This window comes from Saccopteryx bilineata, chromosome 9, assembly GCF_036850765.1.
Source record: "Saccopteryx bilineata isolate mSacBil1 chromosome 9, mSacBil1_pri_phased_curated, whole genome shotgun sequence".
Taxonomy (NCBI): domain Eukaryota; kingdom Metazoa; phylum Chordata; class Mammalia; order Chiroptera; family Emballonuridae; genus Saccopteryx; species Saccopteryx bilineata.
In genome coordinates this window covers 36751022-36776871 of record NC_089498.1, presented here as the reverse complement: position 1 = coordinate 36776871, position 25850 = coordinate 36751022, and the positions used below count along the sequence as shown (strand labels likewise).

The 25850-nt window shown below is 43.1% G+C and overlaps 1 protein-coding gene, 1 non-coding gene and 1 pseudogene across 8 annotated transcripts in view; 1 reads left to right on the top strand and 2 right to left on the bottom strand.

Annotated features, from left to right (window-relative positions):
* GARRE1 (granule associated Rac and RHOG effector 1) overlaps positions 1-25850 on the top strand; it is a 102147-nt gene that overhangs the window by 12620 nt on the left and 63677 nt on the right. For 2 of the 7 annotated variants that reach the window (XM_066242120.1, XM_066242122.1), the window contains exons 2-3: positions 14971-15025; positions 20120-21387. In XM_066242120.1, coding sequence (XP_066098217.1) covers positions 20893-21387 — 495 coding nt within the window. In that variant the 5' untranslated portion in view covers positions 14971-15025; positions 20120-20892. Of the gene's footprint in view, positions 1-52; positions 197-1166; positions 1188-14970; positions 15026-20119; positions 21388-25850 lie in introns of those variants that run through there. The other 5 variants (XM_066242123.1, XM_066242126.1, XM_066242121.1 and 2 more) reach the window with 4 other exon arrangements.
* LOC136313801 (small nucleolar RNA SNORA44) lies at positions 1124-1267 on the bottom strand (annotated as a pseudogene).
* On the bottom strand, positions 7113-7188 carry TRNAT-GGU (transfer RNA threonine (anticodon GGU)). Its single transcript has one exon. It is a non-coding gene; the product is annotated as a tRNA-Thr (tRNA).

Here is a 25850-nt window from a genome sequence, read left to right as displayed (position 1 = left end):
AGACTGGTTGATTTTTTTTTTTAAGTTTATTTTTTTATTTATTCATTTTTAGAGAGGAGAGAGAGGGGGAGAGAGAGGAGAGAGGAGGAGCTGGAAGCATCAACTCCCATATGTGCCTTGACCAGGCAAGCCCAGGGTTTCGAACCGGCAACCTCAGCATTTCCAGGTCGACGCTTTATCCACTGCGCCACCACAGGTCAGGCTGGTTGATTTTTTTTTTAAGTGAGAAGAGGGGAGATAGATAAACTCCCGTATGCACCCTGACCCGGATCCACCTGGGAACCCCATATGGGGCCAATGCTTGAATCAACCAAGCTATCCTTAGCACCTGAGGCTAATGCTCGAACCAATTGATCCACTGACTGCTAGAGGAGAAGAGAGAGAGAAGAGGGAGATGGAGAGAAAGAGAAGCAGATGGTCGCTTTTTATGTATGCCCTGACTAGGGATTGAACCTGAGATGTCTGCACGTTGGGTCGACGCTCTATCCACTGAGTCAACCAGCCAGAGCAAGCTGGTTGATTCTTACATGTGCCTGAATGCTTTCAGAGGATTGAATCTGCAGCCTTGGCATATTGAGATGACACTCTGACTACCCCGAAGGGCAATAATGGATTTAAAAAAAATTAAATATTTAGCCTGACCAGGTGGTGGCGCAGTGGTAGAGCATTGGATTGGGATGCAGAGGACCCAGGTTCAAAACACTGAGGTCACCTGGGTTGAGCGAGGGCTCATCGGCTTGAGTGCAGGGTCGCTGGCTTGAGCACAGGGTCACTGGCTTGAGCGAGGGATCATAGACATGACCCCGTGGTCTCTGGCTTGAGTCCAAAGGTCGCTGGCTTGAGCCCAGTGTCGCTGGCTTGAGCCCAGTGTCTCTGACTTGAGCAAGGGGTCACTCGCTCTGCTGGAGCTCCCCTCCCCCGGTCAAGGCACATATGAGAAAGCAATTCATAAACATCTAAGGTGCCACAGCAAAGAATTGATGCTTCTCATCTCTCTCCCTTCTAGCCTGTCTGTACCCGTCTGTCCCTCTCTCTGTCTCTGTCACAAAAATAATTAAATGTTTACTATCTTTTTATGAAATAATATATGGTTGTTACCTTCCTTTTTTTTTTCTTTTTTCTATATTATAGGAAAGGCGAATGGCAGCGGCAGGTGTTACGCTGACCTGAGTTGTCCGTCTCTCCAGGTTGCTCTAGCATGCAGTGTTACCTTCCTTTTCACTTACTTTTCTACTTATTTATGTAGTGGCTGTTTAAAAAAATTAAACTACTTTGATTTTCCTCTTTCTTTCCTTGCAAAATACCTTCAGTTTAAACCGGATTAAACTCTTCTTCATCTAAATGACTGTTTTTTAACACATTTGGCCTCTTTTTATTTATTCTTTATTTATTTATCCACACACACATTTCCATCCAACCCTCACCCCACTTTTCCTCTGGTTATCACCACACTATTGTCTGCGTCCATGTTATGTACTATATGTTTTTTGACTAATATTTTCTTTTTCAATTTTGGGGTTTTTTTTTAAGTTTTTCCATTGATTTGAGAGACACATCAACTCGTTTCACTTAGTGGTTCCATTTAGTGTGCATTCATTGGTTGCTTCTTCTAAGTGCCCTGAGCAGGGGTCAAACCTGTGATCTCCGTGTGCCGGGACAATGTTCTATCCACTGAGCCATCCAGCCAGGGCCCTTTTACCTTCTTTCATCCAGTCCTCCCTAGCCAATTTTTTTTAACTTGTATTATTTTGAAAGTAAATTTTAATTCTGTTGACTTGTGGTTAGAAATTTTTTTTTCTTCTGCTTAAATGGAATTATCAGTTATTTGTAGTTACCCAATTGTAAAAGCTTTTCAGATCCTCTCATGATAACTTACTTTGTTTTGTAGATGAGTGTCATATTTTGTGGAGATAAATTGCTATAGAGCAAGAGTCAACACAAAAGGCAGTCAGGTGCCATGTGGGGGCAGACCAGCTCCTTGGCAGCAGACACTATTAGCCTCTGCATCCTGGGTGCCCAAAGCGTTCAGGCTCAGTTCACAGGGTTGACTGTGTTGGTGGAGGATGGGTGTAGATTAGAAGCTCCTTTCTTTTAACTATGATAGATTCAGCCTCTGATTAACATTTAGAATTCTATGATTAGAGTTTTTATTTAGTAATATTTTTTCTATCTACTTGAGTTTTCATCATTCAGTGTACAATGTGTGCTTCAAACTTTGTCAACTGATCAGTTATTCACTAACTTTTTATTTTGTTTTAATGAAGTTTTAGAAGCTACTTCTTGACTAGAAGAAAAAAGTTTAATCTTGGCCTCCTTAAAACTTATTCATTGCCATTTTTACTCAATAGGACTTGAACACATGATTCTTTAAATTAACATGTTTTTAATTAATTAAAATTAATTCTTTGTAAACTTTTTATATAATTGGCTAGTGTCCAGTGTGCACGTATTTTTCTTTAGGGGCAGTCTGGGCTTAGTGGATGCAGAAGTGTCATTTCCTTTCCTCTGGCCTTGGTTTTCCATGCCTGCCTTCTGTTTTGATGTTTTAATGATACCCTCCCTATTCAGTGATTTGTGTTCAGGAAGCTGGGCAGTGATTACTTTTGTTTCTACTTTGTGAACTTCCTCCCCCACTTCCTATTTTTACCCAGCAACTACAGGAAATGTTGCAGCTCCTGGCTGGCTGCTGCTAAGCACTGGTTTTAGGTAGGAGAGGACAAGGCATTAGGGCCTGAGCCATTTCAAGTTTTTCATTACCTCCTTCCTGTAGGAATCAAAGGAACAGCAACCATTGTTGATAAGATGATTTGTCCTCTTCAGCTTGGGAGTAGGGGCAGGTACTGCTCAGCGGAGGGCAGAGCTTTTGTGAAGTAGGTGAGGGGTTTTTCAGTGGTAACAGTAGAGGTGGGATATAGTGACCCTGTGGACCAGCTGCTGTCGTGGGTGAACAGTATGGCAGGAGCAAAGGGTGGGTTGAAGGGACCTTTTACAAGTAAGGCTGGAAAGGTGGATTCTGGTTACTTTGGGGGCCTTAACTGGAAGGCTTGGAGTGAACTGACTAGCCCTATCAGAGCTCTGTGAGATCTCTGACACAGCCTCAGCCTCTATGGCATTCTTCCTCTAAACTCATGGCACTTATTTTCTAAACCACTTGTATAGCATTTACCCACCTCTTTTCCAGTGATACCTCATACAGGGTTTGGACCTGTTGTAGCTTAATTTATTTAGTTTTTATCATCTTCCCAGGAAGAAGTAACTTTTTATACATTAAGTAACTTGACTATGAAAAGAGCTCAAAACATTTGTTTAGCAGTTGCTCAATAGTGGTACTGTTGACCTTTTGGGTGGATAATTCTTTGTCTTTAGGTGGACAGGGGACTGTACTGTGCATTGTAGGATATTTTGCAGCATTTCTATTCTTACCCACTAGCACTTCCCCAATTATGACAACCAAAAAATGATTCCAGATATTGCCAAATGTCCCCTGGGCATGCGTGCATATGTGTGTGTAATCATCTCCTCTGTCGAGAACCTCTGTCCAATAGATTGAATGCTGACTTACTAATTTTGTGAAATGGAATAATATAGAATGTTTAGTTCCTTGGGATTAGAGCCATTTGTTAGTTTCTAATTTCAGTACCTTATATTCACATACATTTTTAGTTTGCTATTCAGATTTTGCACTTGTCTATCCGCCAGTTTTGAGGTAAACCTTCTGTGTGCTTTCATTGAAAGAGCTGGGTCCTGAGCATTTGGCAGCCTGGCTTCAGGTCGTCTTATAATAAAGCATTCTCTTCCAATCATAAATGATTTCTCTGGAAGGCTAGTTCTTGGAAGCTGAACAGTGTGGGTGTAAAAGAGAGGATGAGAGACATTTACAATTTAACAGTAACAATAGCTGACATTCATGGAGCAGTCCTTGCTGTAGAACAGGATTGGCAGGGTGAAATGTAAAGGTTAGAAAGGTAAGGCACAGGGATAATACTTTAGGATTAGGCTCAGGCCTGGCAGTAAATACAGCAGGAGGAGCCAGAGAATGAAAGGATGACTATGTAAATTTGAAGGACCTGAGGAGGTGTTTTATGAGTCTAGTAGTCTTAGGAGAGGTCTTGACTGGAGAGTTGAATTTGGGTATCATCAGCAGTGCGATGGGTATGATCTTCTAAAGAGGGATCACTTTTTATTGCTCCACCTCAACTTTCTGTCAATTCCAGGAAGCCTACAGCTTTATTTAAATCATCTCCTAAGAGTGAGAAACAGAATGTCTTGGGTTAGATGTTTGACAGAGGTGGAGTAGTCCAGTGATGGAGCACTCAGCCTCTAGTGGTAGACTACCAGGTCCCAGATCCAGCTATGTTGGTGACTACTACCTTATCCAAATGGCAAGAACGTGAAGAACTCACTTAACCTCTTTAGATGCCTCACCTATCTTACAGGGTCATTGTGAGCATTAAAATAGGTAACAAGTGTAAAGTGCATAGCATAGTGCCTGGCACTTAGTACCCATTCTGATAATGTCAGCTGTTCTTATTTTACAGTTGTAGTCAGCATTAAGGGAGATTATGTACCTAAAGCCGCAGGTATAATGCTTGACCCATTATAGGTATTTAATGAATGGTTCATTTTGTTGAGTAGTACTGTACTTGTGTGAACATATGTCATCAGTAGCCTCTTAAATTTTTTTTCATTGATTGATTGACTTTTTAGAGAGAGAGAGAGAGAGACATCAATTTGTTGTTCCACTTAACCATTCATTGGTTGATTCTTGTATGTACCCTGATCGGGGATAGAACCTACAACCTTGGCATATTGAGATGATGCTCTAACCAACTGAGCTACCCAGCCAGGGCCTTTTTTTTTTTTAAGTAAAACAGAACCTTATATCTAGCATTTAACTACTGTCTCTGTGGATGTCAGGGCTGACTATAAATGCTGTGCAGAAATAGCCATTAAATAATACTAAGAATGAAGTAATCATTCAACAAACAGCTGTTGAATGTTTACAGTGTACTTAGCACTCTGGAATATCTTGAATGAGCTAGGTGACTCTGGGGGTTGGTGGTGGCAGGGAAACGTGAAGGAAACCAACAGTTGTAATACAGTACGCAGAAGTAATGCTAAGGTGGGGCTATAAAAAAGGTTGTTACGGTAGCACACAGAATCACTCGTAACTCAGTCTCTGTCAAGGTGACTTCCCAGAGGAGGTGGTATCTAACTTAGACATCCAGAAGGAGCGAAAGTAAGCCAGGAGAGCTTTCTAGGCAGAGGAAACTGAGTGTGTAGATGTTGAGAGGGAAGACGGCACAGTAAGAACTGGGTACTATTGGGCAGAGATTGGGGATGGTGGTGTAAGACAGTTGGTAAACGTAGTGGAGCATTGTTTGGGTTTTAAGCAGGAGAATGGCATGATTAAATTATGCCATTTTTCACACAGCATTCACACAGCAACCAGAGAGGAGCACTCCAGTTATTTGGAAAATCACTCAGGTGGCTCTCTGTAATCCATACAAGAGGCAAAGATTGCACTTTGGATTGGCAGTGGAGGTTGAGAGAACAGAAAAGGCCTGACAGATAATTAAGAGGGCAGGAGGGTGACTAAATGATTAACTGGATGTTAAGGTGAATGAGGAATAGAGGATAACTCCCTGGCTTCTGACTTGTTCAGGTAGGTAAATGTGTTGCCATTCATCAAGACAGGGAACAAACACGGAGAAGATTGGGGAGAATAGGTTTTGGACATTTGACATGGAGACCTGTTCAGTAGGGATCTGGATATTTGGGATCTGGAGAACAGGAGAAAGATCTGGGTTGGAGAGTTGGACTGGGGAATCCTCCCCAGGGAGAATATGTTGATCTTAGCAACAGGCAGGGCACAGCATAGAGCTCTGAAGCACACAGCACTTCAGGTCTGTCAGAAGGGGGTCGGGGTGAGAGGCAACTGAGAATGGCCAGAGGGGCAGGAGGAGAGCTAGAGCTATCTTTTCATATCTTTTAATGTGGTAACATAGAAAGGGAGTCAACAAAGGAGAGTCCTAAGAACCTAAGAAGAGAGAGAGGAACTAGATCTTTCAGGCTTTTCTCTTGCCTTATAGATAAATTTATGAATGTTGTTAATTTATGAATGTTGTTAATTTATGAATAGTGTTAATTTATGAATGTTGAGGGAAAAAAAAGTCTCCAAAGCATTTTTCTGGAGTGCATTTCTAAATATGGCTTGTGTCATTCTGAATTGACAGAAAACAAAAAACCATAGAGGCCCTGGCCGGTTGGCTCAGCGGTAGAGCGTCGGCCTAGCGTGTGGAGGACCCGGGTTCGATTCCCGGCCAGGGCACATAGGAGAAGCGCCCATTTGCTTCTCCACCCCTCCGCCGCGCCTTCCTCTCTGTCTCTCTCTTCCCCTCCCGCAGCCAAGGCTCCATTGGAGCAAAGATGGCCCAGGCGCTGGGGATGGCTCTGTGGCCTCTGCCCCAGGCGCTAGAGTGGCTCTGGTCGCAACATGGCGACACCCAGGAGGGTCGCAACATGGCGACGCCCAGGATGGGCAGAGCGTCGCCCCCTGGTGGGCGTGCGGGGTGGATCCCGGTCGGGCGCATGCGGGAGTCTGTCTGACTGTCTCTCCCTGTTTCCAGCTTCAGAAAAATGCAAAAAAAAAAAAACAAAAAAAAAAAAAACATAGAAATGGTTAGGCTTTGAACTTCATAGACAATAACTTCACTGATCTCCCTAAAGAATTTCCTATAGTGTCTCCACATTATCAAGGGTAGATATTTAAATTTACATTGTGGTGAACTAAAGAGGAAAGAATGTTCTATATTTTTTTTTCTCTGAAGAGGGAATTTTTTTTTTTTTTGTATTTTTCTGAAGTTGGAAATGGGGAGGCAGTCAGACAGACTCCGCATGCGCCTGACCAGGATCCACCCGGCATGCCCACCAGGGTGCGATGCTCTGTTGCAACCAGAGCCATTCTAGCGCCTGAGGCAGAGACCATAGAGCCATCCTTGGCGCCCGGGCCAACTTTGCTTCAATGGAACCTTGGCTGCGGGAGGGGAAGAGAGAGACAGAGAGGAAGGAGAGGGGGAGGGGTGGAGAAGCAGATGGGTGCTTCTCCTATGTGCCCTGGCCGGGAATCGAACCCGGGACTCCCGCACACCAGGCCGGCGCTCTACCACTGAGCCAACCGGCCAGGGCAGAAGAGGGAATTGTTTATGGAATCATTCAGCTTGCTTTTTTTTTTTTTTTTTTTTTTAACAGAGACAGTGAGTCAGAGAGAGGGATAGATAGGGACAGATAGACAGGAACAGAGAGAGATGAGAAGCATCAATCATCAATTTTTCGTTGTGACTCCTCAGCTGTTCATTGATTGCTTTCTCAGATGAGCCTTGACCGTGGGCCTTCAGCAGGCCAAGTAACCCCTTGCTGAAGCCAGTGACCTTGGGTCCAAGCTGGTGAGCTTTGCTCAAACCAGATGAGCCTATGCTCAAGCTGGCGACCTTGCGGTCTCAAACCTGGGTCCTCCGCCTCCCAGTCCGACGCTCTATCCACTACGCCACCGCCTGGTCAGGCCAGCTTTTTTTTTTTATAACAGCTTTAGTGAAATAGAAATATAAATTACCCATTTAAAGTGTGTAATTCAATGATTTTTAGTATATTCACAATCATACAACAACCATTAAAATTAATTTCAGAGTTTTATTTTGTTTTGTTTTTTAGCGAAAGAGGGGCAGACAGGGACAGACTGGAAGGGGAGAGAGAAGATGAGAAGCATCAACTCGTAGTTGTGGCACCTTAGTTGTTCATTGATTGCTTTCTCATATGTGCTTTAAGCCAGTGACCCCTTGCTCAAGCCAGCGACCTTGGGGCCATGTCAGTGATCCTGCACTCAAGCCAGTGTGCCTATGCTCAAGCCTGACCAGCCCATGCTTAAGCCAGTGACCTCGGAGTTTCAACCTGGAACCTCAGCATTCAAAGCTTTATCCACTGTGCCATCACCAGTCAGGCAGCCATCTTGTTTTGTATTTCTTCTTTGAAAGATTCCTCTATATTTGATCATCAATTTTGGCAGGGTAAATTTAGTTGCAAAACCTGAAACTGTAAAAGAACAGAGAAATATATTTGACAAAAGAAGTGAGGGGAGTGTGTGTGTGTGTGTGTGTGTGTGTGTGTGTGTGTGTAGTGAAACACATAAACAATAAAGGACAGGCTCTCCAGGGAAATAGCCAGCCCTCTCCACCCATATCAAACCTGAACTTGAGAAACAGGGTGCTTGATGATCTTGTTACATAGCTGTGACTTTGGAAGTGGAGAGCATGATCTCTTTCTTCCCACACCACCCATCCTAAGGCCACAGATGCTCAACACTCCCAGGTTGCCAGTGGCCTGCCAAGTAGAGAGGTAGCTTGTCACATGGATGAATGTAGGCTTGTTCTTATTGAAGCACTTGTCAGAATTTCCTTCCTTTTTAGGATAAATAATAGCCATTGTATGGTTATACCACATTTTGTTTATCCATTCATTTGTCAATGGACTTTGGCTTATTTCCACCTTTTGGCTACTATGAGTAATTGTGCTGTGAACATTGGTGTACAAATAACTGTTCGAGTTCCTGCTTTCAGTTATTTTGTGTATATGCTCAGGAGTGCAATTGTGGTATTATATGGTAATTATGTGTTTAATTTTTTGAGGGGCTGCCATACAGTTTTTCCAGAGTGCCTGTACCATCTTATATTCCCACTAGCAATGCATAGGGTTCCAGTTTTTTCACATCCTTGCCAACAAATCACTTTCTGTTTTTTCCTTTTTATAACAGCCATCCTTATGGATAAGTGGCATCTCTTTGTGGTTTTACGTTGCATATCTCAAGTGATTAGTGATGTTAAGCATCTTTTTTAAATTTATGTTTTATTATTATTTATTCATTTTACAGAGGAGAGAGAGAGGGAGGGAGGGAGGGCGAGGAGCAGGAGGCATAACTCCCACACATGCCTTGACCGGGCAAGCCCAGGGTTTCGAACCAGCAACCTCTGCATTTCAGGTCAACACTTTCTCCACTACACCACCACTGGTCAAGCGTTAAGCATCTTTTCATGTGCTTATTGCTCTACTTCTTAGGACAGATTTCTATTCAAGTCCTTTACCCATTTTACAATTGGATTTTTTGGGTTTTTGATCCAATAGCATGTGATATAATGAATTGTAGAAGTTCTTTTTTTGTTTTGTTTTTTGGTTTTTTGGGTTTTTTTTTTACAGAGACAGTGAGTCAGAGAGAGGGATAGACAGGGACAGACAGACAGGAACGGAGAGAGATGAGAAGCATCAATCATTAGTTTTTCATTGCACGTTGCAACACCTTAGTTGTTCATTGATTGCTTTCTCATATATGCCTTGATCGTGGGCCTTCAGCAGACCGAGTAACCCCTTGCTGGAGCCAGCGACCTTGGGTTCAAGCTGGTGGGATTTTGCTCAAACCAGATGAGCCTGCGCTTAAGCTGGCGACCTCAGGGTCTCGAACCTGGGTCCTCTGCATCCCAGTCCAACGCTTTATCCACTGCGCCACCGCCTGGTCAGGCTAGAAGTTCTTGATATATTCTGGATATTAATTCCTTTTCAGATACATGGTATTTTCTCCCATTCATTGGGCTGCCTTTTAAGTCTATTAATAGTGTCCTTTCATGTACAAAATTTATCATTTTGATGAAGTCTATTTAGCCTATTTTTTATTTATTTATTTATTTATTTTTATATTTTTCTGAAGCTGGAAACGGGGAGAGACAGTCAGACAGACTCCTGCATGCGCCCAACCGGGATCCACCTGGCACGCCCACCAGGGGCAACGCTCTGCCCACCAGGGGGCGATGTTCTGCCCCTCCCGGGCATCGCTCTGCCGAGACCAGAGCCACTCTAGTGCCTGGGGCAGAGGCCAAGGAGCCATCCCCAGCGCCCGGGCCATCTTTGCTCCAATGGAGCCTTGGCTGTGGGAGGGGAAGAGAGAGACAGAGAGGAAGGAGGGGGGGGTGGAGAAGCAAATGGGCGCTTCTCCTGTGTGCCCTGGCCGGGAATCGAACCCGGGTCCCCCGCACGCCAGGCCGATGCTCTACCGCTGAGCCAACCGGCCAGGGCCCCTATTTTTTATTTTATTGCCTGTTCATTTGTTGTCATATCTAAGAAATCATTGTCAAGTCCAAACTCATTAACTTTTATATATTTAATGAGTTTTTCTCCAGGAGAGATATTCTTTTTGATGCTTAAATTGTCCCATTATTGTTCATTAGTAGAACTTTTTCTTCAAATTGACTCCAGGTCCTTTTTTTTTTGTGACAGAGACAGAGAGAGTCAGAGATAGGGACTGACAGACAGAAAGGGAGAGAGATGAGAAACATCAGTTCTGTATTGCGGCACCTTAGTTCACCGATTGCTTTCTCATATGTGTCTTGACCGTGGGGCTACAGCAGAGTGAGTGACCCCTTGCTCGAGCCAGTAACCTTGGGCTGGTGAGCCTTGCTCAAACCAGATGAGCCCGCACTCAAGCTGGCGACCTCAGGGTCTCGAACCTGGGTCCTCTGCTTCCCAGTGGGATGCTTTATCCACTGGCCACCGCCTGCCTGGTCAGGCAACTCCGGGTCCTTTTGACATGAACCTAGGTAGTAGTATTAGATGGGTTCCTTGCTTCTAGCCTGATAGAATTGCTGGACTTATCTTTTTGTTTTTGACTCCAGATAAAGAATCAGCCAACTCTGATTCCTTTTGGTGAGAAATTGTCTTAGGGGCATTTGTTGTAACTGGGATGTGAATTTTAGGCCTTTCCATTCTAAATAAATATTTTTGAATTTTGAATTTAAAAATTTTTGTTCATTGATTTTTGGAGAGACAGAGAGAGGAAGGGAGAGAGACAGTGAGAGAGAGAGAGAAGCATTCATTTATTGTTCGACTTAGTTATTTGTTCATTGGTCACTTCCCATATGTGCCCTGATTGGGGATCAAACTTGCAACCTTGGTGTTTCAGTAGGATGTTCTAAATGACTGAGCTACCTGGTGAGGGCCAGTATGTATTTTTTGGAAAGAAAAAAAAAATTATGATTTCAAACTGATACATCAAATACAAATAAATGACTAAAGGATTTTTTTAAATTTTATATTCATGTCCCTTTGTCCTTGTTGTCTAACACCAGAGAGGTACTACAGGCAAAACACTGCTTTAACTTGGAATAAACCTTCTTAGTGTGGTTATTCTACCTTCTTGATAGTTTGGGTTCAACAAACTATCTTTAGATAGTTGTCTGTTTTTTATTTTTAGGGATTGTTTTTTATTTACTTTTTAAAAGTTATATACAATATTTACATGGTTCTAAAGATAAAACTATAGGCCCTGGCCGGTTGGCTCAGTGGTAGAGTGCCGGCCTGACGTGCAGAAGTCCCGGGTTCGATTCCCGGCCAGGGCACACAGGAGAAGCGCCCATCTGCTTCTCCACCCCTCCCCCTCTCCTTCCTCTCTGTCTCTCTCTTCCCCTCCCGCAGCGAGGCTCCATTGGAGCAAAGATGGCCCAGGCGCTGGAGTGGCTCTGGTCTCGACAGAGCGACGCCCTGGAGGGGCAGAGCATCGCCCCCTGGTGAGCAGAGCGGCGCCCCCTGGTGAGCGTGCCGGGTGGATCCCGGTCGGGCGCATGCGGGAGTCTGTCTCTCCCCGTTTCCAGCTTCAGAAAAAAAAAGACAAAAAAAAAAAAAAGATAAAACTATAAAACAAGGTAGATAGAAAGTATGGTTTTCTTCCCTGCTTTTCTTCTTTTCTCTATGTACCTCATAGGTACACATTTTTATTGGTTTTTGGTTTATTCTTCAATTGCTTAATTTTAAAAAATGCAGGGTAGGGAAAAATTAGGTTTATAGTTGTTTATATGGAAAATAATGCAATAATTAATAAATAATAATACAAGAATAAATTCTGTTTCATGTACTCAAAACTGGAAACCTACTTTTGTCCCAGCCTGTATAAGTAAATGTGTGAGTGTGTGTATCGCCTATACCCTACTGTGCTCCCATTTTATATCTTTTCTTGTTTTTTATATTGGCAATCATAATTTTTTTTTCCAGGACTTCTTTCCTGATTTCTGCTTCATGATTTGCTTCCTTTAAGATTTTGCTTGCTGCCTGACCGGGCAGTGGCGCAGTGGATAGAGCGTCGGACTGGGATGCCGAAGACCCAAGTTTGAGACCCTGAGGTCGCCAGCTTGAGCGCGGGCTCATCTGGTTTGAGCAAAAGCTCACCAGCTTGGACCCAAGGTCGCTGGCTCGATCAGGGGGTTACTCAGTTTGCTGAAGGCCCACGGTCAAGGCACATATGAAAAAGCAATCAATCCCTCTCTCTCTCACTTTGTCTCTGTAAAAAAAAAAAAAAAAAATCTCAAATCTCTGCAGATATCAGATTTTTGTTTTTTTGGCAGAGACAGTCAGAGAGAGGGACAGACAGGCAGGCAGGAAGGGAAAGAAGTGAGAAGCATCAGTTCTTTGTTGCAGCACCTTAGTTGTTCAATGATTGCTTTCTCAAGTGCCTTGACCAAGGGGCTACAGCACAGTGAGTGACACCTTGCTCAAGCCAGCGACCTTGGGCTTTAAACCAGTGACCTTGGGCTCAAGCCAGCAGCTTTGGGCTTGAAGCCAGCGACCTTTGGGCTCAAGCCAGCGACTATGGGATCATGTCTATGTGCCCATGCTCAAGCCAGTGACCTTGTGCTCAAGCTGGTGACCTTATGCTCAAGCTGGTGAGCCCGTGCTCAAGCCGGCCACCTTGGGGTTTCAAACCTGGGTCCTCTGCATCCCAGTCCAACACTTTACCACTGAGCTACCTCCTGGTCAGGCCATAATTTCTTTTCAGGTGTTTTTCTGGGACTAATACATGTTTCTTCTGGGGTCTGGTATGCTTTTTTGTTTTAAAATATTTTTTTTATTATATATTTTTTCTTTGAGAACTTCAGAAAATATAATTACAGTGATTTCAAAATGCAATTCCTAGATTTAGTATATATCCTCTATAATTACCTTTAATCTATATTTATAATTAAATTTTTTAAAAATTTTATTACTTTTTAAAGATTTTATTTATTTTAGAGAGAGAAGAGAAAGAGAGGAGAGAGAGAAGGGATGAGGAGCAGGAAGAATCATTCCCATATGTGCCTTGTCTAGGAAACCCCCGAGTTTTTTGTTTGTTTTGTATTTTTCTGTAGTTGGAAATGGGGAGGCAGTCAGACAGACTCCCACATGCGCCCGACCGGGATCCACCCAGCATGCCCACCAGGGGGCGATGCTCTGCCCATTTGGGGCGTTGCTCTGTTGCAACCAGAGCCATTCTAGCACCTGAGGCAGAAGCCACGGAGCCATTCTCAGCACCCGGGCCAACTTTGCTCCAATGGAGCCTTGGCTGCGGGAGGGGAAGAGAGAGACAGTGAGGAAGGAGAGGGGGAGGGGTGGAGAAGCAGATGGGCGCTTCTCCTGTGTGCCCTGGCCGGGAATCGAACCCAGGACTCCTGCACGCCAGGCCGATGCTCTACCACTTGAGCCAACTGGCCAGGGCCAACCCCAGGGTTTTGAACCAGCGACCTTAGCATTTCAGGTCGATGCTTCATCCACTGCACCACCACAGATCAGGCTCATCGATATTTAGAAGTTTATCCACTGACCAGGCAGTGGCGCAGTGGATAAAGCTTCAGACTAGGATACGGAGGACCCAGGTTCGAAACCCTGAGGTTGCCAGCGTGAATGTAGGCTCATCTGGCTTGAGCAAGGCTCACCAGCTTGAGTGTGGGGTCACTGGCTTGAGCATGGGATCATAGACATGACCCTATGGTCACTGGCTTGAGTCCAAAGGTTGCTGGCTTGAGCAAGGGGCCACTTGCTCTGCTGTAGCCCCCTGGTCAAGGCACATATGAGAAAGCAATCAGTGAACAACTAAGGTGCCATGACGAAGAATTGATGCTTCTCATCTCCTGTCTTTCCCTATCTGTCCTTCTCTCTGACTCTGTCTCTGTAAAGAAAAATAAGTATTTGTAGACACTAAATCAGCTAACAAAGTAAGTAATATGCTTTTCATCTTCATTGTCCTTTGGTCCTCTTGGTTTTTTCTTTTACTCTCTGGCAATCCTTGTCAGTGAACAACTGAACTGATTATATACGTGAATGATAAGGGGTTCCTGTTCTTACCTTAATAGTAGTTGGCTGATTCATTGACCAGAGTAAGAAGTATGGACGAGATCAGGTAGATGAATCAATTTCCCACTCCTGATTTCTGTACCTGCTCGCTGAAAGCTGGGCATTTAGCCAGCTCCTCCAAGAAAAGGGGCCCTGCTTTCTGCCTGCCTCTGACTCGGAATGTTCTGGGAAATGTCTCGCATTGTTCTGGTCTTGTCATACAATTAACTGCTTTCTCCACATTTTCCAGAAAGTGGCCAGCATTAAAATAGACATTAAAGTAGACCTCAGCCCTTTTTATTACTGTTATGCTCTGATTCCCTTTGCAAACATCTTTACAGTTATGTCGTTGAGATTTGGGGAGGATGGAGAGGGCAGTACATGTGCCTGTTTATTTAGCTTGTCATCTTGAAATGAAGCTCCTTTGTGCCGTACCATTGCTGTCAACAGAACTCCTTTTTACTTTATTTTGTTTGTTGGCTTAAATGAATTTAAAATTTGTTCTCCGTGTTCACAAATTGTAGCTACCTTTTCTTTGAAACATGATGCTGCCCGCTCTAGGATGCATAGATTTCTTCTACTCAGGGATTGAGTGACTTTACAAGACCTTTCTTGTTTGTCAGTAACTTTTCCCCAGAAGAATGATGATAACAGGTCCTTATTGTGTGGGAATGATAGTAATAAGATCAAACACATAGTATTTAATATTATGCCAGGCATGATTCTAAGTGCTTTATATGTATAAATTTATTTAACTCAATAACAGTAGTTACTGTTATTATATCTATTTTACAGACGATGAAACTGAGGCACAGAGAGGTTAAAGAACTTGTCCAAGGTCCCATAGCTGGTAAGTGGCAGAGCCAGGATCTCACCCAGTTAGTCTGCCCTGAGGCCACCTTTATCCACTGTACTCTTTAAAGGGAAGCTCTTCACGTTGTCTCAATATGCCAAGGTTGCAGTTTCAATTCCTGGTCATGACACATACAGGAATCAATCAATGAATGCATAAACATTCTCTTTCTCTTTCTTTTTTTCTCTCACCCTTTCCCTCTCCCTATCTCTTCCTCCCTTTGTTTCTAAAATCAATAAATAAATAATATTAAAGGGGAAGCTCTTCAGATTTTCTCAGGATGACCACTTTTTGTATCTTATCAGTTATGGGTATAAGAAAACCCTCTTTACTTAAATTTTACATAGTTTTAAGCATGTTCTTTGTTGTTGTTTGAAATAGAAATTGCTGATAACTTTGATTGCAGAAAGGAATGTTTTAAATGAAGTAATCAGATCTGAGTTCAATTTTAATCTATGAGAACTTTTGCAAATTATTGTGGTGTTGAAAAGGTATGACTGACGTCACCTGACCAGGCGGTGGCACAGTGGATAGAGCATTAGACTGGGACACAGGTTTGAAACCCCGAGGTCACTGGCTTGAGCACAGCCTCATCCAGTTTGAGCTCAGGGTCTCTGACTTGAACTTGGGATTATAGACATGACCTCATGGTTGCTGGTTGAGCCCAAAGATTGCTGACTTTATAGACATGACCTCATGGTTGCTGGTTGAGCCCAAAGATTGCTGGCTTGAAACCCAAGGTTGCTAGCTTTAGCTCAGGGTCGCTGGCTTGAGCCCAGGGTCGCTTTGCTGCAGCCCCCTGGTCAAGACACATATGAGAACTATGAGCATCTAAGGTGCTGCAGGAAGAATTGATGCTTCTCATCTCTCTCTGTTCCTGCCTGTGTGTCCCTATCTGTCCCTGTCTCTGTCTCTGTCTCTCTCGCTAAAAGAAAAGAAAAGGTGTGATGTCTACTAAAATGGCCTATTCTGTGTCTGGGAATCTTAGGCAACAGTAAAGCTTATGAACATGTTTTTAGCCCTTCAAGAGATAAATATGGAGTGGGGAAAGCATTAAAAATATAGTAAGACAAGCATTGAAAAGAATTTTATTAAAAAAAATAAAAGTACTATATCTAGGTGCTTGGATACATGTCGTGTGCATTTTAAACTTTATTACAGAAATGTCAATCGTATATAACAGTAGAGAAAATAATATGATGAACCTCAGTTTCCAATAGTATTTTGTCAGGGAATATTATGCTCACCACTATGAAGACTCCTTAGATGGATGTCACCTCCTTCTCTGCATATTGTTTCCTTTCGGAATCCAATTTGACAATGATAGAACTTGAATGGTTTTTTAGTTCTGTAATATTTCCTTGAAAGAAGCCATGCACTTGTTCTACTTATTTATGTGTTCAGTGGTCTATTCTTATATGTGCCCTGACTGGGGATTAAACCTGTAACCCTGCCACATCAGGATGATGCTCTAACCAACTAAGCTAGTCTACCTGGTTAGGACTCCATCATTGGTTTTCATTGGCTGCTTCTTTCTTTTCATCTTAGTCTTAATAAGGTTAATGATATTATGGCATCTTGTGAAAAACTTGCTTAAAATTTTTTCATTCTTGCCTGGCACAGTGGATAAAGTGTCGAGCTGGAACGCTGAGATTGCCAGTTCAAAACTCGAGGTCACTGGCTCTGAGCACAGGCTTATCAGTGAAAAGTCACTGACTTGAGCCAGGGGATCATCCACACAGTACCAAAGCTCACCAGCTTGAGCCCAAAGGTCGCTGGCTTCAGCAAGCAGACACTTGGCTTGGCCCCTGTCAAGGCATGTATGAGAAGCAATCAATGTACAACTAAAGTGAAAGCAACTATGAGTTGAGGCTTTATACCCCCCCCCCCCTCTCTGCTTGGCTTTCTCTCTCCCCAACCTCAAGAACAATATTTCCATTCTTTTTTTTTTTTAATTTTTCTGAAGTGAGAAGTGGAGAGGCAGAGAGACAGACTCCTGCATGCGCCCGACCAGGATCCACCCGGCATGCCCACTAGAGGGTGATGCTCTGCCCATCTGGGGTGTTGGTCCGTTGTGACTGGAGCCATTCTAGTGCCTGAGGCAGAGGCCACGGAGCCATCCTCAGCGCCTGGGCCAACTTAGCTTCAATGAAGCCTTGGCTACGGAGGGGAAGAGAGAGATAGAGAGAGGGGCAAGGGTGGAGAAGAAGATGGGGGCTTCTCCTGTGTGCCTGGACGGGAATTGAACCCAGGACTTGCACATGCTGGGCCAACGCTCTACTGCTGAGCAAACCGGCCAGGGCTTAATATTTTGATTCTTAGTAACATGTTTAGCAGAGAAGCAATGAACAACTAAAGTGAAGCAACTACAAGTTGATGCTTCCCATATTTCTGTCCCCTCTTTCTCCCTTCCTGTCTGTCTCTCTCTCAAATCAATAAAAAAATTAAAAAAATATATTTAGTGCATCATTATGACCGCCCCTGTACCCTGATGACCTATAGACAGACTTATTCCAGTGCAATTGCACCTTTGGTCCTGGACAAGGACCACACCGTGTATAGGGGCATAGGTAGTGAGTGGTATGCATACAAAGGGTCCCAAGAATATTTCTCTTTGGTTGCATTTATTGATTGATTGAGTGAGTGAGTGAAGGGGAGGCAGAGACAGACTCCCACATGCGCCCTGACTGGGATCCACCCAGCAAGCCCACTATGGGGCAATGCTCTGCCCATCTGGGACCCTTGCTATGTTGCAACCAGAGCCCCCCCTTTTTTTTTAGCACCTGAGGCAGAGACCATTGGGACATCCTCAGTGCCTGGGGCCCACTCTCTCCATCAGCCATGGCTGCAGGAGGGGAGGAGAAGAGAGAAAGAGAGAAGCGAGAGGGGCAGGGGTGGAGAAGCAGATAGACGCTTCTCCTGTGTGCCCTGACTGGGAATCAGACCTGGGACTTCCATGTGTTGGGCCGACTCTCTACCACTGAGCCAACTAGCCAGGGCCTCTGGTTCCCTTTAATGCATTAGCCTGAGCTGTAAGGCTCTGCTGTTTGGGTTACCTTCTGGGCCAACACTAAATGCAGAAAGTGAGGCTCAGTTTTCATAGTCACCTGTTGCCTGTAGCTCTATGTAGGGATAAGGAAGCACAGGGAGTGTAGAGGGCAGGTGGTTCTTCACCTGAGGCTCCAGTACCACAAATGAATGGAAACTTTGATGTTTTGGATATGTGTTTGACTAAGGAGGGTTCTTGCATCAGTTTCTCAAAGCAGTTGGTAACCATACCCTCCCCACTGCCTTCACTCCCTCACTGCATACATACACACAACAACAACAACAACAACAAGAACAGGACCTGGGGCAGCCTGGGTAAGAACACTTTGCCTCTGGAAAGCAACTGTGGGCACTCCACATTTCAATACAGCCTTTCCAGGTTTGAATCAGAATTGCTTTCACCATCTAGTTAGAACTTTGCAACACACAGCTGATCTGGTTGGATAGTTGAAGCCAACTCTAATGCTTTCTCATTATTTCATATGTCTCCCTGCATTTCCTAGCCTTTCTTGTAGTTACATGGGTTAGATTTAGTAGTGACTAATTCAGGCCAAAGTGCTTTGAGGGGAAATGATGTGTGTCACTCCAGTAGGAAGCAGTAAACAATAGTGTGAGGGTTTTTTGGTGTTTTGTTTTGTTTTGTTTTTTTTGGTGCTAGAAAACAGAAGTTCCAATAATGTCCCTAAAACTTGAAGAAGGGCTTTCCAGACCCACACTCAACTTTATGTGAATAAGAAATAAATCTTTTATTAGGTTAGGCCACTAACTTAAGGATTTGTGACTGCAGCTTAGCTTAATCTATCTCCCAGTGTGGGTAGTTCAGAACAGCATTTATGTAATGTGTTTGGAGTTCTGAGACTCAAGATACCCAAGTTTGATTCTGACTCTGTATGGTCTATACAAGACATATAGTATCCTGGGATTTTCCCCTCTTCATCTGTAAATTGAAGGGCCTAAATTAGATGATCTTTAAGAGACAGGTTCTGGATAGCAGCATTTAAATAGCAAATTTCTAGTTGGAATATGAAAAGGAGACTAACCCTGACATTAAAGGTATCCCTGGGAAACTTATTTTTATGTACTTGTTTTTGTTTACAAAAGGAACTTATGTGCCTTTTGCTATTAAATAAGTTTACATAAGGAAAATGGCAATGAAAGATGAAATAAATTTTTTTATAATTTATGTATTGAGTTTAGAGAGAGGAAGGGAGGGACAGAAACACTGATCTGTACGTGGCCTGAACAGGGATCGAACCTGCAACCCTCACATATGGGGACAATGCCAACTGAGCTATCAGGCCAGGGTGTGAAATAATTTTTTTTTAAATAATAAGTTTATGGGTTTATAATTTACATACTATATGTGTTTTAGTATATTCAGAGTTCTTGATTTTTAGAGAGAGGAGAAAGAGAAATAGGGTTGGGGAGGAGCAGGAAGCACCAACTCATAGTTGCTTCCCATATGGGCCTCGACCAGGCAAGCCCAGGGTCTCCAACTGGCAACCTCAGCATTGTAGGTCCAATGCTTTTATCTACTGCACCAGCACAGGTCAGGTCCTGCCTCAGGGCCTTTGCTATGGTTGTCCTTTCACCTGAGGAGACCCACCCATCCCTTTTGCACTTGTCAAAACCTATCCTACTTTCAAGGCCTATGTCAAAGTAACATTTTTTTCATAACAACCTTTCTGATTTCTCTCTCTTTACTCATCACTCCCTTTTCTGAATCTCCTTAAAATTATGTGGGTGCTGTGCTTGTCAACGTGAATCTAGACCCTGCTTGATGTGTCAGTTACTAGCCTTTGCTTTGGAGTGGTTGGTGTGGAATCAAACTATTGCTGTTGTATTATTTTTGCATTACAAACATAGCAATCATCATGTCATAGTTCAGCTCTCACTGTTATACCTACTCTTGTAAGGTTATAATATGATCTGTTATGCATTTGTAGCCCACCTTTGTGGATAATAGCATTTCAGGAGTTAATGTTCCAGAATTATTCCTTGTCCTGTAACTTTTCTAACTTTATCTTATTTTCCCTCTTACAGGAAATGACTTAGAGGCCTTACAATTACATCTGTGCATTCTTGCTTCAGACTTTACAATTGTGGGCCAAGCCAGTCTGGAAGCACCTCTTAATAACGTTACAAGGAAACTGCTACCTCAGCAAACAAAAGGAAAGGAGAAGACTTAAAATAACAAATACCATTTTTTAAAAAACAAAGTCTTGTTTTCAGAAAATATTAAAAGAAATTTGGAAAATTTTTGCATTCAGAAGAAGCTTTACTGGTAAATGGATTTGGCAGGCAGGCTCTGTCAAAATTCTGCAGAGGTTTGCTCTTCCTCCTTAAGGATTTAGTGTGAAGTAATTCTGTACTGCTTTTTAAATTGCTGTTGATCAGCTTGTGGGTTTTTGGGTTCTAACTTTTCTGGTATATTGAGGATACATTATATTACATTTTTTTAAAGTTAAGTTATTTTTCTGTCATTGTAAATATAAGTTTCAAAGTATTCTTGCAAAGTAACTAGAAGTAAGCATCTTTCTCAGCAAGCATATCTTTTTATTAAGAGTTGAATGCTAACAGTTTTTATCCAGCATTTTTGTCAGATGTCCTGCCTACACTGAAAATACTAACTATATAAACTTGTTACCTTTCTCACATCTACATTGGATCACATGGTCATCTGCCTCATGGAAATGCCTTTTTTAAAACTTAGATTTTCAGAACTCCACTATTTTTATACCTAGCCACAATTTTTTGGGAGAAAAAGACTCAGACCCTGACCCTCTCACGGTCACTGGAACAGTACCCTCTCCCGCATGTATTGCTGCAGTGCCCAGGACAGTAAAATGGACTACAAGCGGCGCTTCCTGCTTGGCGGGTCCAAGCAGAAGGTGCAGCAGCACCAGCAGTACCCGATGCCTGAGCTGGGCCGAGCACTGAGTGCTCCCCTGGCATCTACGGCCACCACTGCCTCCCTGGGCAGTCTGACCGCTGCAGGCAGCTGCCACCATGCCATGCCCCACTCCGCTCCCATCGCAGACATCCAGCAGGGCATCTCCAAGTACCTGGACGCCCTCAATGTCTTCTGCCGTGCCAGTACATTCCTCACAGATCTCTTCAGCACTGTGTTCAGGAACTCGCACTACTCCAAGGCAGCCATGCAGCTCAAAGATGTACAGGAGCATGTCATGGAAGCAGCTAGTCGGCTGACTTCGGCCATCAAGCCCGAGATTGCTAAGATGCTGATGGAACTTAGTGCTGGGGCCGCAAACTTTACAGATCAGAAGGAATTCAGTCTCCAGGACATTGAGGTAGTGTATTTTCTGTGTCCTAATTAGGTAAGAAAATGTATTCCAGAGGTAAGGGAGAATGTTGTCTTAGTTTTTTCCCAAGTCACCATAATGGTGGTCTTTATCCTCTTTCTTTCTTTTTTTCTTGTCTGAAGTGAGAACTAGGGAGTAGAGAGACAGATGCCTGCATGTGCCTGACTGGGATCCACCTGGCATGCCCACTAGGGGGCGATGCTCTGCCCATCTGGAGTGTTGCTCTGTTGCAACAGGAGTCATTCTAGCCCTGAGTGGAGGCCATGGAGCCATCCTCAGCGCCCAGGCCAACTTTGCTCCAATGGAGCTTTGGCTGTGGGAAGGGAAGAGAGAGATAGAGAAAAAGGAGAGGGGGAAGAGTGGAGAAGCAGATGGGTGCTTCTCTTATGTGCCCTGGCTGGGAATCGAACCCGGGACTTGCAGCACCAGGCCAATACTCTACCACTAAGCCAACTGGCCAGGGCCTCCTCTTTCTTTTTTTTTAATGGATATAGAAAGTCAGAGAGACGGATAGATAGGGACAAACAGAAATGGAGAGAGGTGAGAAGCATCAATCATAAGTTTTTTGTTGCGACACTTTAGTTGTTCATTGATTGCTTTCTCATATGAACCTTGAACGTAGGCCTTCAGCAGACCAAGTAACCCCTTGCTGAAGCCAGTGACCTTGGGTCCAAGCTGTTGAGCTTTGCTCAAACCAGATGAGCCCATGCTCAAGCTGGTGATCTCGGGGTCTCGAACCTGGGTCCTCCGCATCCCAGTCTGACGCTCTATCCACTGCGCCACCGCCTGGCCAGGCACAGGGCCGCCTCTTTCTATTAATACTCTCTCCCTATAAAAAATTTGTGTATGTCAGGTTCTGAATTGCTTTAATTTAAAATTAAATAGGTTAAAAGATTATTAAACAAATAAATCAACCTATATTTTGTTTCCTTTAAATTTCCAAATTGTAACTTAATTTCCAGAAAACATACTATTAAAAGCACAGGGTAGAGACTGAGGATTAAATATTATGAGCTTTATTTGTGGATTGTCATTATATAGTACCATTGGTTTAATGTAGAAAGTTTCACACATGTTTACAGGATAAATTATTTTTCCAGTTCTAAATTCACAGCTGTTCACAACTGGATGCATCTGATTCTTTGTGTGTGTGTATGACAGAAAGAGAGACAGGGAGAGGGACAGATAGGGACAGACAGGAAGGGAGAGAGATGGGAAGCATCAGTTCTTCATTGTGGCACTTTAGTTGTTCATTGATTGCTTTCTCATATGTGCCCTGACCAAGGGGCTATAGAAGACCCTTGCTCAAGCCAGTGACCTTGGGTTCAAGCCAGCAACCTTGGGCTTCAAACCAGTGACCATGGGGTTATGTCCATGATCCCACACTCAAGCTGGTGAGCCCATGCTCAAGCCAGATGTGCCCTTGCTCAAGCTGGGACCTCGGGGTTTCGAACCTGGGTCCTCCATGTCCCATTCCAACGCTTTATCCACTGCGCCACCCCCTGGTCAGGCTGGATGGATTTGATTCTTAATTGATATGTTCCATAGGGTCTTTGATAGTCAAAATGAAATATTCTTTCTCTTTCAAAGTTCTAGATTTGAATATAAGATTAGAATACAAATTTCATCCAGAGTAAAGATGACCTTTATCTTTCCTTCATTTAGGAAATGATTTATTAAACTGTGGTCTGTTATATTAATGTCACTACTAGATTATTTAAATTATTCTTAATCTGCGCAAAGAATTCTGAGGTGTTTTTTTCTATCACACTTTTTAGCAGTACATCATAGGTCAGGTTTCTGGATGTTAGCAGGAAGAGTTTTCCCCATCTTGAAGCTGAATTTTATTTCAGGAAATCATCAGTCTTCTGAGGCAAATCTGAAGATTTGAGTTGGCTGTATAGCTATTTATACTGCAATAATTTGGGGGGAAAAAGAAGTAGACTGTTAAGTAACACAACTAGTTTTTATTGTGTTGGGTTTTTTTTAATTTTTTAAAAAAAATTTATTCATTTTTAGAGAGGAGAGAGAGTGAGAGAGAGAGAAAGGGGGGAGGAACAGGAAGCATGAACTCCCATATGTGCCTTGACCAGACAAGTACAGGGTTATGAACCGGCGATCTCAGCGTTCCAGGTCGACGCTTTATCCACTGCGCCACCACAGGTCAGGCTAATTTTTATTGTGTTTAAAAGTGATTTTGAAGGCATTCCCAATAGAAATTTAAAACTATTTTTGGAAAGGCACAGTGTTCTTGGTGCAATTCAGGAATCATTAAACTTTTTCTATAGAGGGCAAATAGTAAATTTCAGGCTTCATGGGTTACATGGAATCTCTGTCACATGCTCTTTTTTTTTTATAACCCTTTAAAAATGTAAAAACCGGTTTTACGTTGTGCCTGTCTATTGAACTGGATTTGGCCCACGAGCTATAGTTTGTTGAACCTGCTAGTATAAATGTAAAACTTTTTTGGGCGGTCCTATTTTGAATCTTATTTAAACATATTATTTCTGGTTATTTCTATGATTATATTTTATATTCAGGGAAATGATCATTTTGAAGTGTTTTTAAAATGGCTTGTCATAGTTTGAAGTATTTTTTATTTTTAATAATAAATTATTTATTGATTTTTTAAAAAAGTATTTGAAATTCATCAATGTCTATTATTTATTTATTTAGATTGTATTTATTCATTTTTATTGGAGAGAGAGAGAGAGAGAGAAGAAAGAGAGAACAGGGGGAGGAGCAGGAAGCATCAACTCCTATATGTGCCCTGACCAGGCAAGCCCGGGGTTTCGAACCTGCAACCTAAGCATTCCAGGTCGATGCTTTATCTACTGTGCCACCACAGGTCAGGGAGGCCTCATTGATTTCTTTAAAGAGAGAGGAAGGGGGAGAAAGAATCATCGACTTGTTGTTCCACTTACAATGCATTCATTGGTTGATTCTTTTCTTTAGAAAGAGAATCAGAAAGGGAGAGAGATGAGAAGCATCAACTCGTTGTTGTGTCACTTAAGTTGTTCATTTAAATGATTGCTTCTGGTACGTGCCTTGATCAGGGGCTTCCAGTCAAGCCAGTGACCCCTTGCTCAAGCCAGTGTCCTTGGACTCAACCAACAACCATGAGGTCATGTCTATGATCCCACACTCAAACCAGCGACCCCACACTCAAGTTGGTAAGCCCACACTGAAGCCATTGACCTCAGATTTTGAACCTGGGTCCTCAGCATCCCAGATTGACGCTCTGTCCATTGCACTACCACCTGGTCAGGCATAAAGCATGTATTTTTAAAATGCAATTCTCAAAAGAAAGTAAAGCAAAACTACTGCTTTACTCTCCCATACCATTATTTTTGCCAGAAGTGACCGCCATTAACAGATTGGTATGTGCCATTGCAGGCTCTTGTCTCTGCATGCACGGATAAGTATTTGTGCCTGTTCAAATGTGCAGCTTCAGCTTTGGTTTGTTCAAATGAAGAACTAAGTATGTAGTTCAGCCAACAGTGTGCTTGGTCACTGCTTTGCAGAGATGTGGCAAGAGCAGTTAAGTACTCTGCCCTCTGTTGAACAAGTATTAGATCCAGACTGTTACAGCTATCATCTGTAATGACATAATTAACTTATAGTTTTATTAAAATTTAGACAAGAGTAGTTTGACAAATAAGGAAGGCTTTTATTTTAACCTGAAGAGTATTAAGCTCTTCTTAAAGCCACGCCTCTTGTGCTGGAGGAGCCAGAGTGAGACCTGCAGGGCCACTTGGCCTCCAATCCTGCAGGCGAGTTTTGTTGTTCCCCAAGTCCCAACAACTAGGTGAACCAGCCTTGAGGAGTAGGGGTTTACTAAGCCACTGAGGCACAATAGCACCTCCTTGTTCCTTCTACTTCCCTGGGACCAGCGTAGACCACTTGAGCTGAGCAGGGGAATATTTCATTATTGTTGTGGTTTGGAATTTTGACTTGGCTTTCCCCATTGACTTGTGATTGGGATAGCTGGAATACTACCATGTTTTTATACATTATGAGGTAAACAGGATTTCGGAGGCTAGACTGGAAAGTAAATGCTATTGATGGGTTTTAGAATCTGAGTATATTTTAAGTTTCAAACAGCTGACCTCTAAGTTAATTCTAAAATGTGATTGCCAAATGTAGGCCTGCAGGCTTAACATTTTGCTTTTTTCCACAGAGCATTATTTGTTGTTTCTGGAATATATGTACTGCCACAGGCCAATAAGGGTCTCTCTCAGAATACTTATTAACTCAGGTGGAGTGGCTAGGCACTTGGTTTTTTTCCTGTTGGTCTTTTTAGGGTTTTATTAGCAAGGACCTGAAAGGGCTCTTTAACATTCATCCCTGGGGAAAGAAGTCTGTAGCCTAACATTGCTGAACTTGACTGGCTAGTCAGGGACTGTGAGTGAGAAAAGCCCTGAATTCAGTATTCAAATGATTAACCATTT